Genomic DNA, 13,981 nt, shown 5'->3' with positions numbered 1-13,981 from the left:
TAAACACAAAATAAAACGTGGGATATTGGTGATGAGGATTGGTTAAGAAAACACAGCAGAAATTGAATGGCAGGCTGTGACCAGCGGGTTGCTACAGGGTAGGTGCTTGATCCCCAGCAGTTCACAATCTAAATATTGGATTTGGCAACCACGTATAATATTTCCAATTTTGAGGGTGACGGAGAGGAGGGGGAAATTTGAGCTGTGAGGAGGATGCAAAACGACAGCAAAGAGATTTGGAGAGGCGAAGCAAAATCATTAGAAAGGCATTATTTGGACAATTTTAAGTTTATCACCTTAAAAATCAGCAATGGGAATCTGCAGCGGTGAAGAGTTAACTGTCCTTTGGAATTCGTTCCCTCAACATCTCCTCCAGTGTCTTGGTGCAGAGTAAAGGCCACCTGCTTTAAATGTTTACCTCTGTGGGCATCCAGAATCGCCTCCCTTCATGAACTTGACACTGGATTGCACCAACCAGACCTGTCTCTTGGGCAGATGACCACGCAGGTACTCCGGGTAAGGCCCCAAAATTAACCCAACCAGCTCCCAATTCCGCCTCCGGGTAAAATCACACTCCAGCCGTATATTTAAAAATTTTGTTTGTTTTTTTCTTTTAATTGTACTGTACATTTTCGTTTAGCCCCTTTAAGCAAATCAAATCCGGTTTATATTCAGTGATAGTTTGCTGTTTTCGGTAACACACATACTATTACAAAAAAAAACAATGCGGGCAAATGCACTTTGAGCTCCGCGACTGAATCAGAGACTCACCCCGAATTGTACAAGATTAGAAAAGCTAGTGGTAAGACAGAAATATTCGGTAAATATTAAAGTTGGGGAGAAATCTTTTTGCACACTGATGATAACTCGCCTTCGGTGTAGAACATCGGATAATGGTCTGGAGAATGTAGAAGTCCAAGTGATAGCGGAAGGAAATTGGAACCACATTCCCACCACAAATCCCGGGGTCTCGGAGATTCCTGTCGGCAGATAAACTGCGAAAATTTGCATGTCTTCGCAGACTTTTTACAAACCTGTTAATAAAAGTAGCGACCTACACTTGGTGCAGTGTCGCCACACACACAACTTTCTGTCTTTACCTGAGCTTCCCTTTTAGGTGCAGTCTATTTTATTTTAAATATAGACAGAAATACAAAACAGAAACAAAGATGATCCGTCCGGGACAGGAAGGGGAATCTCTTGCTTCAGGAATTGACTGCCCTACAACCAGGACAGAGGGACACCACATGGAGTTCATGGTTACACTGTGAAGTCCTTAGAAAAATTGATCAGTGAATTAGAAAAGAAACTATATTACAAACCAATGAGAAGCTGGCTCTCCCCCAGATTTCCCCGTCCCGTGAGTGGATCTGGAGAACTCGATTACAACCCCCACCCCACCAATTTAACAGCGTCAACATTTCATTCAGAATCCGCATATTTCATTCAGAATTCGTTCCGAGGTTTATGAAAAACGCACGTTTCAACCCAATGTGCGGCTAGAAAAACGGAAACCAAAGAGTTTAAATTTTGTTTCAAAAATCACAGCATGCTGAAGAGAGTGAGCAGCTCCTGTGGGGAGAGGGACAGGTTGGATGGTCAAGCCATTGATGTGAAACATTGAACCCGCGCTTCTCCACACAGCGGCTGCTGACTCTGTCCACCACCTTCCAGGGTTCCAGCTTCCGTCCAACCAGCCACAATGAGACAGCCGAGCTGGGTTCGGATTTAACTGATGACAGGTTCCGTGCAGACCTTGGTCAACAAAGACCGATATCCTCCAGCCCGGACAGGGGCAATGGGGGACATTCAGATACCGCACACGAACATTGAGAGAGCACCCAGCGGCTCGGCTTCATTGCTGTGATCAATGTTACTGGGTCGGTGCACTTTAACCAGCCCCTGCTCGGAGGTTTGGGGGGGGGGGGGGGTAGGGGGAAGGTTCTCATTTCAGAAAGATTAAAGAGAACTCGCCCCGATGAGAACATCGCAATTGGTTTTGTTTTTGTAGTGAGCCGAAGACATTGTGGAACCGTGCACTGGGGCAAGTGGTTGAGGGCGGAGGGTACTGCCCAGTGTGTCCCTCTCCGGGCAGTCTCTGAGTGTCCGAACCACAGCAGACAGCCTCACGATGCTGCTTTCGTGCTGTCTGCCGCCACCACTTTCTTACTGTCCTCACTCTCCTTCTCCTGCTCGCTGCTCCTGCCCTCTCGGCCCTTCTCTTTCTCTTGCTCGTTGTTCTTGCTGCTATTCTCTCGCCGCTCCCTCTCCTTGTCCTGTTCGCTGGCTTTCCCGCTGCCCTCTCGCCGCTCCCTCTCTTTAGTTCTATCATGGTCCTTCTCTCTTCCGCGCTCTCTCTCCTTGTCTCTGCTCCGCTCTCTGTCTCGGCCCCGCTCCCGCTCCCTCCTCCGGTACCTGTCCCGGTCGTGCTCCCTCTCCCTGCTCCTGCTTCTGTTCCTGTCCCTCTCCCTGTTCCGCTCCCAGTCCCGGTTCCACGCTCGGCCACGTTCTCGTTCCCAGGGCCGTCCGTATTCCCGGTCTCTCCTCCTCTCCTCTCCCCTGCGGAACCGCTCATCCGGATAACGGTTCTCAGGCCGTTCCCTCCGGCCGTCCCGCCCCCTGCCGGGGTACGGCCGTGCTCTCTCTCGGTCCCGGGAATCTGGGCCAGGACCCCCCAATCTCTCAGAGTCCTTAAGACCCGAGCCAGGAGCAGAGTGCAATTCGTGCGGCGCTGGGGACTGGTTCCCCATTGGGTGGGGGGGCTGGTTTCCCATGGGATGGGGAGACTGGTTCCCCATTGGGTGTGGGGGCTGGTTTCCCATGGGGTGGGGAGACTGGTTTCCCATTTGGTGTAAGGGCTGGTTTCCCATGGGATGGGGAGACTGGTTTCCCATTTGGTGTAGGGGCTGGTTTCCCATGGGGTGGGGCGACTGGTTTCCCATGGGGTGTGGGGGCTGGTTTCCCATGGGGTGTGGGGGCTGGTTTCCCATGGGGTGTGGGGGCTGGTTTCCCATGGGATGGGGAGACTGGTTGAAGCCCTGGCCTGAGAAGCGATATCGAGGAACAGGGGCCCCTCTGGGGAACAGGGGCATGGGTTTAAGGCTCTGGAAAGCGGGTCCCGGTTCCCGGATAAAATCCGATGCTTTCCGAGGGAGGTGTTGGCTGTTGTTGGGATGTTGGAAATTTGGAAAAGGGCCCAGGGGTTGCTGCATGTTCCCGGGGTGGAAATTCTCCTGAGAGTTGCCAAAAGATTGGGAGCCACGTGGAGGTGAGGGGAAGGCGGGCCGATCCCCAGGGTAAGAGGTACCTAGGAGCGGGGGCAGGGTAGGAGTGGGTAATAGGCCTTTGGGAGCAGGCTGGAGAGCTGGGAAAGGAGCCTGTTCCACCAGGGGGAAAGGCTGGGAGAGGCCGCCCGGCCCAGGGGATGCTTCCTGGGACAAGGGGGGCTGAAGGGCCTCCACCGTTGCCCTGGGCTCCTCATTGGCCCAGAGGGTTGGCGGGTTGGGGCTGGGCCCCTCTGCGTGTTGCTGGCTTGGGCCAGGGAGCTCCTGGGGAGCGACCTCCTGGAGCCTGGGGCTATTGTAAGGTGCAGTGGCGGCGGGCTGATCGACCGGGAGGGCTACAGCTTCCCCGGCCGCTCGGCCAGGAGCCAGCCTCCTGACGGCAGCTTGACGGGGGTCCCTGCTCTGGTCGATCATTTGGGAGAGGCCAGTGGACTCCAGGCCTGGCAACTGCCCCACGCCGGGCTCGGGCACCTCGAAGAGCTCGGCTTTGAAAGAGGCGGGTTTGGCCGGAGGGGACATCAGGGCATCGGAGACAGAGAAACAAGCCATAGAGACTCCGACCGCCGCTCTCTGTTGGCGGAGAGCTTCCTCCTGCTCCTCCACCTGCCGGGTCTGCTCCTCAATCTGCTGGTTCAGGCTCTCCAGCATCTTCTGCTGCTCCTGCAGCGAGGAGCTCATGTACAGCTCGGCCCCCAGCTCCATGCCCTTGGCCTTTGCTTCGCCAGTGCCCGCCTCCCCGGCCATGGGCACCATCGCCTCCTCCAGGATGGTCTCGTCCGCCGGGTCGTACGGGGTGTCCGCCTCGGGCTTGTACTCCTCCTCCGGGTCGTACGGCCGGTTGTCATCATCCTCAGGCTCCGGGGGCTTGTCTTCCTGGAGCTGGCCGAACTGCTGGACGATGGGATCCAGGAGGGGCGCTGCTCCTGCTCCTGCTCCCGGCGCCTGGGCCTCGGGCTCCGGGCTCGGCTCCTTCACCTTCTCGAAACTCTTCTTGGCCCCGAAGAGGGTCTGGAGGATGTGCTGCAGAGGATTGGCCACCTTTCCCGGAGCCGGGGGAGCGGCGGCGGCTTTGGAGGCGGCCGGCGGCACTTCTGACTCGGCTTCAGACGGGGGAGAGCCCGGGGGAGTGGCAGCCACTGCCCCCTCGCCATAAGGAGCCCGGCCAGGCTTGCCCTCCCTGCTGGCTGGCACCGGGGGCACGGGGGACTCCTCCCGAGTAACGAGCCGGCTCCTCTTGTCCTCGGCCAGGGCAGTGTCCCCTCGCTCGGGCTCGGGCTCAGGTTCCAGCGGACGGCGTTTCCCTTTCTGTCGGATCACCAAGCCCAGGATGAGGTTCGGGCGGCTCTTCTCCAACCCTGACACACACACACACAGAGACAGAGAGAGAACAGGTTAGAGAAGAGACCATACAAAACTTCACCAATACCCACACACCAGGCGGCAACTCTACTGCAAGAGCGGCCCGCACTGTGAAAACAATAACTCCAGTTAGTGTGTGTGTGTGGGTGTGTGTGTGTGTGGGTGGGGGGGGGGGGTATGTGTAGGTTGGTAGGCTGAGGGATAGGGACTAAGGGATAGAGGAGTGAGCGGTACCGAAGGGAGCTACAGGTAGGAGTCTGGGATGTAGACACTGAAGACAGATTGGGGGGGTGGGGGGGGGGGGGGGAGAGAAAGGAGGGGAAGGAAGGGGGAGGGGACAGAGGCTGTAGCATGGGAGTAGAGAGGAAGATGTAGGCAGCTGAGGGGTGGGCGAAAGGTGTGAGGGGTAAGGGAGAGATGGGTGAAGATTGTGGGAAGGCTAGCAAAGCACTGAGTGGCTGGGTTAAGGGGGTGGGTTAAGGGGGCGATAGTAAAGTGTGGATGAAGCCCTAGTCACTGAGCTAGGGGTTAATCCCTGTCTCAGGTAATAGAGCAACTTCCCAACTGCCCTCGTACAGAATGGCTGCAAAAATCCATAGTGCAGATCCAACTTGGCTTCAAGGGACAGTAGAAAAAAAGAGAGAACGAGAAAGTTGGGGTGGGGCAAGGGGTCAGTAAAGTGAAACTGGAAAGGAGGGACAAGGGGATAGAAAGAAGTGTAAGGGTGGAGTGGAGTGCAAGTAATAGGGAAGGGGATGGAAAAAGGGGTTCAAGGGTGAGAAATGGGGAGAGGAAACAGGTTGAGTGAGAGGGAAAGGAGATTAGCGACAAAGGAGGGGACATGGTGGAGAAAGTTGGGGGGAGGAGGAAGAGAGTGACTGGAGGAGGAGGAAGTGTGACTGGGGGAGGGGGAGGAAAGAAGAGTAACTTGTGAAGGGGAAGGGGAGGAGGAGGAGGAGGAGGAGTGACTGGGGGAGGAGAGAAGAGTGACTGGGGGAAGGTGGGGGGGGGGAGAAGAGTGACTGGGGGGGAGAAGAGTGACTGGGGGGGGAGAAAGAGTGACTGGGGGGGGAGAAAGAGTGACTGGGGGGGGAGAAGAAAGAGTGACTGGGGGGGGAGAAAGAGTGACTGGGGGGGGAGAAGAAAGAGTGACTGGGGGGGGAGAAAGAGTGACTGGGGGGGGGGGAGAAAGAGTGACTGGGGGGGGAGAAAGAGTGACTGGGGGGGGAGAAGAAAGAGTGACTGGGGGGGGAGAAAAAAGAGTGACGGGGGGGGAAAAAAGAGTGACTTGGGGGGGGGGGGGGAAGAGTGACTTGGGCGGGGGGGAAGAGTGTGACGGGGGGGGGAAAGAGAGTGACGGGGGGGGGGAAAGAGAGTGACGGGGGGGGGGGAAAGAGAGTGACGGGGGGGGGGAAAGAGAGTGACGGGGGGGGGGGGGAAGAGAGTGACGGGGTGGGGGGGGAAGAGAGTGACGGGGTGGGGGGGGGAAGAGAGTGACGGGGTGGGGGGGGAAGAGTGACTGGGGGGGTGGGGAAAGAGTGACGGGGGGGTGGGGAAAGAGTGACGGGGGGGTGGGGAAAGAGTGACGGGGGGGTGGGGAAAGAGTGACGGGGGGGTGGGGAAAGAGTGACGGGGGGTGGGGAAAGAGTGACGGGGGGGTGGGGAAAGAGTGACGGGGGGGTGGGGAAAGAGTGACGGGGGGTGGGGAAAGAGTGACGGGGGGTGGGGAAAGAGTGACGGGGGGGTGGGGAAAGAGTGACGGGGGGGTGGGGAAAGAGTGACGGGGGGGTGGGGAAAGAGTGACGGGGGGGTGGGGAAAGAGTGACGGGGGGGTGGGGAAAGAGTGACGGGGGGGTGGGGAAAGTGTGACGGGGGGGGTGGGGAAAGTGTGACGGGGGGGGGGGAAAGAGTGACTGGGGGGGAAGAGCGACTGGGGGGGAAGAGCGACTGGGGGGGGGGAAGAGCGACTGGGGGGGGGAAGAGCGACTGGGGGAAGAGCGACTGGGGGAAGAGCGACTGGGGGAAGAGCGACTGGGGGAAGAGCGACTGGGGGAAGAGCGACTGGGGGAAGAGCGACTGGGGGAAGAGCGACTGGGGGAAGAGCGACTGGGGGAAGAGCGACTGGGGGAAGAGCGACTGGGGGAAGAGCGACTGGGGGAAGAGCGACTGGGGGAAGAGCGACTGGGGGAAGAGCGACTGGGGGAAGAGCGACTGGGGGAAGAGCGACTGGGGGAAGAGCGACTGGGGGAAGAGCGACTGGGGGAAGAGCGACTGGGGGAAGAGCGACTGGGGGAAGAGCGACTGGGGGAAGAGCGACTGGGGGAAGAGCGACTGGGGGAAGAGCGACTGGGGGAAGAGCGACTGGGGGAAGAGCGACTGGGGGAAGAGTGACTGGGGGAAGGGGGAAGAGTGAAGAGTGGGGAGGAGAAGAGTGGGGAGGAGTGAAGAGTGACTGGGGGAAGGTGGGGGGAGAAGAGTGACAGGAAGGGGGAGGAGGAGGAGGAGGAAGTGTGACTGAGGCAGGTTCAGGAGGGGAAAGAGACTGGGGCAGGGGAGAGGGAAGAGTGACCGGGGCAGGTGGTGGGGGAGGGGGAAGAGGGAAGAGTGACTGGAGAAGGTGGTGGGGGAGGGAAAGAGTGACTGGGGAAGGTGGTGGGGGAGGGGGAAAAAGAGTGACTGGGGAAAGTGGTGGGGGGGGGAAGAGAAGAGTGTCTGGGGAAAGTGCGGGGGGTGAGTGTGACTGGGGAAGGTGGGGTACCAAGTGTGACTGGGGAAGGTGAGGGGGGAAGAGTGACTGGGGAAGGTGGGCTGGGAGTGTGATTGGGGAAGGTGGGGGGGGGGGGGGAAGAGTGACTGGGGAAACTGGTGAAGGTGGGGGGGGGGGAGAAGGGAAAGATAGACTAGGGAAGGTCGGGGGGGGGAAGAAGAGTGACTGGGGAAGGTGGGGGGGGGGAGAAACAGTGACTGGGGAAGGTGGGGGGGGAGAAACAGTGACTGGGGAAGGTGGGGGGGGAGTAAGTGTGATTGGGGAAGGTGGGGTACCAAGTGTGACTGGGGAAGGTGAGGGGGGAGAGTAACTGGGGAAGGTGGAGGGGGGAAAAGTGTGACTGGGGAAGGTGGAGGGGGGGTGAGAAGAGACTAGGGATGGTGGGGGGGGGGGAGAAGAGTGACTGGGGAAAGTGGGGGGGGGAGAAGAGACTAGGGATGGTGGGGGGGGATGAAGAGTGACTGGGGAAGGTGGGGGGGGAGAACAGTGTCTGGGGAAGGTGGGGGGGGAGAACAGTGTCTGGGGAAGGTAAGTATGACTGGGGAAGGTGTGGTACCAAGTGTGACTGGGGAAGGTGAGGGGGGAGAGTGACTGGGGAAAGTTAGGGGGGGGGAAAGAGACTAGGGAAGGTGGAGGGGGGGGTGTGACTGGGGATGGGATGGGGGAACAAGCGACTGGGGAAGGTGGGGAGAAAAAGTGACTGGGGAAGGGGGAAAGAGTAACTGGGGAAGGTGGGGGGGGGGGGGGAACAGTGACCGGGGAAGGTGGGGGGGAGAACAGTGTCTGGGGAAGGTGGGGGGGGGGTAAGTATGACTGGGGAAGGTGGGGTACCAAGTGTGACTGGGGAAGGTGAGGGGGAGAGTGACTGGGGAAAGTTGGGTGGGGGGGAAAGAGACTAGGGAAGGTGGGGGGGGGGGGTGGGAGAAGTGTGACTGGGGATGGGGTGGGGGAACAAGCGACTGGGGAAGGTGGGGAGAAAAAGTGATTGGAAAGGGGGAAAGAGTAACTGGGGAAGGTGGGGGAGAAGTGTGACTGGGGAAGGTGGGGGGAGGAAAGAGTGACTGGGGAGAGCGATTGGAGAAGTGTGGGGAATGATGGAGAGAGGGAGGTTGGTGATGGGAACAGTGACGGACAAAGTGTAACGTGGCGGTAGTGTTGATGGCGGGGGCGGGCGGGGGGGGCGACTATAGAGTGTGAAATGTTGGACAGAGTGTGCGTAGTGAAGGGGAGGGGTCTTTTTTTTCCCTGTGAAAGGCGGAGTTGCGGATCATCCCTGAAAAACAGGGATTATACAGTCTTCCAAACTACTGCAATCCCAGCGGTTTCCATTCCTCATCTGTATACCGTTTACACAAAGCTCAGCGCAGGAGCCACACTCTGCAGCTGGGATATCAACCTGTTAGAGGCTTACACCTTTCAAATTGAATTAATAACCGATATAAATAACCATATTTAAACAGAAAGCTTGACTTGAGAATCTCCTTAAACTCAGGTGGGAATCAGTGACGCGCTCGGGCACTGTTGGTTCCGGTCAGGTGTGAATGGAAACAGCAGATAAAGAGAAGGCACACGAACGCTCCTCAGTCGCTCCCTCCCATTTCAAACCCGTGCCAATCCGAGTGCGGGTAAACTTCAATCCGGAATCGAGTGGATTCAAACCGGTCTTCACAGCTGGTGCATCGAGGAGCTTCAATCGCAAGAATTCAGACCACACGGCTGAGTGAGTGAGTGAGTTCACATCAACAACGCAGAGCCTGTGCAGGATGAAGGGTTTAACGGGGAGACTGAACGCCCACTTACTCATCGCCTCAAGATATTTCACAATCTTTGTTTTTCAAGATGATGCCAAGGGGGGGGGGGGGGGGGGGCAGATTTGTTGTAAAGTAGGCAAACGTGGCAACCTAACCTGAGCACAGCAAGCTCCCACAAACCGCGGTAACAAATCTCCTGGCTGACAGCAGCCCGGATTTCAAATATTGGTACAGTTCTCCACGTGTTTTAATGAGCTGTTTCAGTACTTCCTGCTTTATACCCCTGAGCATCACCCTGGATAGTGTCGGTGACTGAGCTTTGACTTCACTCGCACACAGATACCAGCATCACTACCCCTTCCTAAGACAAGTTTCCCCTGGAAAACTACCACCTAAAATCGCCAGGAAAGACAGACCGAGCGAAGGTACACAGCGCCAAGTCCATTTCCGCAGTGACAGCAAGACCACCAGAGCACGAACAGTCAAATCCAAACACCCAACTAAAAACTCCCGGGACAAAACCGACCGGATGCTGGATCGAGCTCACTGATGCCAGCAGAGAACAGATTGGAAGAAACTGCACAAGGAGCAAGAGAATTAAACAGGGTTCCTAGCCTACGCCCATGAGACTATGTTTTCCTCCCTCCCTCCCTCCTCGGAGTGGAATAGCGGGGAAGCGATGGGTAGAATCAATACCTATGGCTCATGGACCGGGTTCCTAATAACAAGCAAAGGAAGCTGAAAGAGAAATCATCTGAAGTCACCCCCGCCCCCAGTCACAACCTTCCCACCAGATTCTCGCCTCCGTCCCCGGTCCATGGCCGAGGATTCCTGTAAGCAGGTTGTGGTTTTACAAACTAGGAAACGCACAGACCAAGGTCTGAGAGCTGCCGGTGAAACCGCTGCTCCCGTCATGATGCTTTATAAAAGATGAAAAGCGAGAGAATACCTGGTCAGACTGCCTGCTGGAAAGCTGGTTTTCTGGCCGCTGGAAGGCGAGGCTGTGACTGGTACAAATGTGCTCTGAAGAGGACCAACACCAAAACGGAACATCTTTCTCCTGGCAACTCCCTTCAATCTCAAATTGCTGTATAACTGAAGCTGGTTATCAGAGAATCCGATTACATTCATAATTTACCAGTTTTAATTGACGGTAAAGACGGTAGTGTTTGGGACAGGACACCAGCTTCATGGGGATAGTAACCAATCAGCTGAAAAGAGCGACATTTATGTAAGACCGTTAGAATTAAACTGCTCTCCGTTGTTTTTGAGAAACCTAATGACAAAAACAAAACCCTTGGGAGGGTGGAGTATTTTCATCCGCTTAAATGCGATTAGGAAAGCAGTGCCTGAAAGGAAAGGATGCCGGGTCTCAGTCCTGGAGTATGCCCTCAGAGAGCACTATGGCTGGGTCATCAACACTGGTCCAGCCAGCGGCGCCCAGGACCCATGAATACATTAATAAAACAGGCAGATTCTGTTATAAACAATGACCCGACAAGTATTTGCGGGGAGAGCATAATTTGCAGGACATGGAGAAATAAAATTCAGGGACGTGAAAGCGGCGGTGATTCTTAGTGAGACGAAGTGAAAGTACCAGCACAAACAGCTCCTCTCATTAAACATTGTACACAAAAACTGCTTAAAATCCGCCGCTTGTCCTGCAGCTCCGAGGCTGACAGGTAACGATAAAAACATCTAAAGGGATTCACTCATATTCGCTAATTTTCTCCACCTCTAACCCCGAGCCCAGTGTTATCACCTTCTTCAATAGCCGCTTAGCCCCAACCCTCTTACTCACACTGACCAATTGGGGCGGTAACTGAGGAGCTCCCCACAACCGAATCTTGGCACCATTTCCCCCGGGCTTTGATTCTCGGCGAGAGCAGTAGGCAGCTTCGGCTCCCTCCACCCACTCGCGGTGACCACTGCCTGATCCCTGGGTGAACTGCTACCATGCATCTGCTGACAAGAACTCCTTTCCTATGGCTGTGAGGCCATCACATCCGCTCTTCGGGTGGATGCACACGATCAGTAGCTGACAACTTCTATTTCCAACTCGGAGCAGGTTACGCATACCTCAGACCGATAGAATTCAGCTCATTGGACCCTAGGCACAGGCTCTTTTATTGGGGCATAGGAAAGAGATACTATTCTATTAGGCTCACTCCTCTCTTCCTAAAGCTCCAGACTTTATCCACAGTCATGGGAAAGTTGTTACTGGTCTATGATTTTATGATCTTCTTTCCTCCCCTTCAGGTCATACATTCCAGGTCACAAATACCCAGGCTCCAATTCAAACAAAATCCCACACAAGACGAATATACAACTCCAGCCTGCACTGTTCTAGTGTCTCACAAATATAAGGAGACCCTCCAGTGATTTTACAGAAGAATACCATGGAGAAGGAAATCCAAGAATGCAACGATTGAAGAGCTGGTTTCTGTAAGTAGATGGGGAAGATGGAAGGAAGGCGGTTAAGAACTCCGGGAACAGAAGCAGACGCCAAAGTGATCCAGCAACCAGCAAGCGACCATGCACACAGCCTGACTGAATGCAGGGGGGGAGATGGTAGGCAAGGATAGGTCAACCTGTAAGCAGGGAATAATGAGGAACATCAATAGCAATAAGGTTTCTTCATACCACTGCCATTTAATGAGATTATAATGGAGTGCCACAAGGATTAGTGCTGAGGACACAATTATTTAAACAAATATCAATTACCTGGGAGTTGCAGACAAGTTGAGGAAAATAAATGTTCTATTACCAAGTTTGTACATGATACAAACATAGGCTGGTGGGTAAGTGGTCAGGATAACACAAAGTGTACAGAGACAAGTTAACTGAGTGAGCAAAGACATAGCAGATGGAATATAATGTGGGGGAATGTGAGATTATGCACTTTGGCAGGAAAAATACAGGAGCTGGATATTATTTAACTTGAGAAACGCGACAGAATGCTGCAGCAGAAAGATTTGTGGATCCTTGTGCATGAATCTCAAAAAGCTAGCTTAGAATAATCTTGTTGACCAGGATTTAACTGGGGAGTGGAATAGACATGATGGGCCAAATGGTCTATTGCTCTTAGAATATTGCAAAGAAGATTGGTCCCCTTAGCTCATGAAAGATATAGTGGAGTATTGGAGCCAGTCCAGAAAAGGCTCATGGGGTTAATCTTGGGTATGGAGGATTTTTCTTTTAAATGGAGGTTCAGTTCAGTAGATTGGGCCTATATTCATTGGAGTTTCGAAGAATGAGACAGGACCTTATTGAAATGTACAAGTTTCTTGGGGAATTGATGTGGAAAGATTGTTTCTTTTTGTGGGATAGTCCAGGACCAGACGGCATAATCATATAATAAGGGGTCATCCATTTAATACAGAGATGAGGAATTTATAAGAATAGTGAATCTTTTGAACTCTTTACTGCAGACGGCTCGAGGGTCTGGGCTGTTAAGTACATTCAAGGCTGAGCTAGGATGATTTTTAATTAGTGAGAGAAAAAAGGGTTACAGTGAAACAATAGGAAAGTGGAGTTGAGGATGATCCGATCAGCAATTTTCTCACTGGTGCAGCAGACTTGATAGCTGAGTGACCTACATTTTTTCCTACGTTTTATGATCTTATAATGACCATCAACCTTAATTCCATTTTCCCACCCAATCCCCATATCCATTTAAATTAAAAACATGTCTGTTTGAGTACCCAACTACCAAGCATTTGCAGCTCTCTGGGTGAAAAAATTTTTCGTGTTAAATTGAATTGAGAATAAACCATTATTCTGAGACCATGCCAACATCTCTTCTAATACGAGACTCTCCATCTACTCTAAGAATTTCTAACATTTCCAAATTATTCTAAACCCCAGAGAATATAGGCCTACTCTGTGCAATCACATAAGATTGAACATGGGGGTGGGAAAGTGGGGGGGGGGGGGGGAGGGGGGGTGAGGGTCCAGTCTGCAGCCACCTTGCATGGATTTATTGCTGTGGTGGGCTGAAGCAAACAACTATTCACAGAAACCGAGCCTTGATGTGATGAACGAAGGATTCAAATTTTGATGGAAATGGGGGTGAGGAGGTAAGGTTAATTTCTAAGCACTTACCTTTTAATTCTATTTTGTTCAGCTGACTAAATCTGGTTTTATAAACCATGAATAATATTAATTTAGAACTATGGGTTCTGACAAAGTTTTACTAAGGTGGAAAAATATTTTTCAATAACTCAGTCTGTACATATTTCTGGAAACTGTTCGAAGTCTGCTTCACTAACCATTTTTGAAAGGTCTTTCACAACCAAGTCTCTCACTCATGGATGAAAACTAAGTCCTGTCTGATATCTTCAACTCAATCATTTTGGACTCGTGCCCTGTTTTTGAATCCTTCACATTTAAAAATCACTGACTGATTTTGAAAATCCATGGAACCCAATCTTCCAATTGAATGTGTGATTATCTGCAAAGTTTGTCTTGCAGCAAGAATTCATCAGTTTGGTGGATTCTGTTTTCTGTCTAGGCTTGGAGAGTTAATTCAAATGAACCAAAATAAAGTCCGTCCTGTTTTCAAAGTTACAACAAACTTACTAATGATAGCTACCCAGAGTTACTTTGCTGCTTTACTGCTGATTTGTAAGCTCAATGAGATCTACAGATTATAAATTAAGATATTAGTTTTAAAAAATGCTTTTGAAACTTAAAGCCAGCTGCAGAAAATGCTACTTTATAATCCACACATTTTTAAATATGTAGTTTTTAATGAAAAAACCCACAATGGTAAAAGAAAACTGACAGAACTGCCTCTGATGCTGAGACTCAGAGGTCAA

General features: G+C 53.1%; 1 protein-coding gene across 3 annotated transcripts in view; it reads right to left on the bottom strand.

The window, feature by feature from the left end:
• Positions 1–586: 586 nt before the first annotated feature.
• Positions 587–13,981, bottom strand: part of LOC140462824 (death-inducer obliterator 1-like) — a 176,588-nt gene continuing 163,193 nt past the window's right edge. For all 3 annotated transcript variants that reach the window (XM_072556167.1, XM_072556168.1, XM_072556165.1), the window contains one exon: positions 587–4,639. In XM_072556167.1, coding sequence (XP_072412268.1) covers positions 2,127–4,639 — 2,513 coding nt within the window. In that variant the 3' untranslated portion in view covers positions 587–2,126. The remainder of the gene's footprint in view (positions 4,640–13,981) is intronic.

This window comes from Chiloscyllium punctatum, chromosome 37 (assembly GCF_047496795.1).
Source record: "Chiloscyllium punctatum isolate Juve2018m chromosome 37, sChiPun1.3, whole genome shotgun sequence".
NCBI classification, from domain to species: Eukaryota; Metazoa; Chordata; class Chondrichthyes; order Orectolobiformes; family Hemiscylliidae; genus Chiloscyllium; species Chiloscyllium punctatum.
The sequence above is the reverse complement of the archived record's forward strand: the minus strand, read 5'-3'. Positions and strand labels throughout refer to the sequence as shown.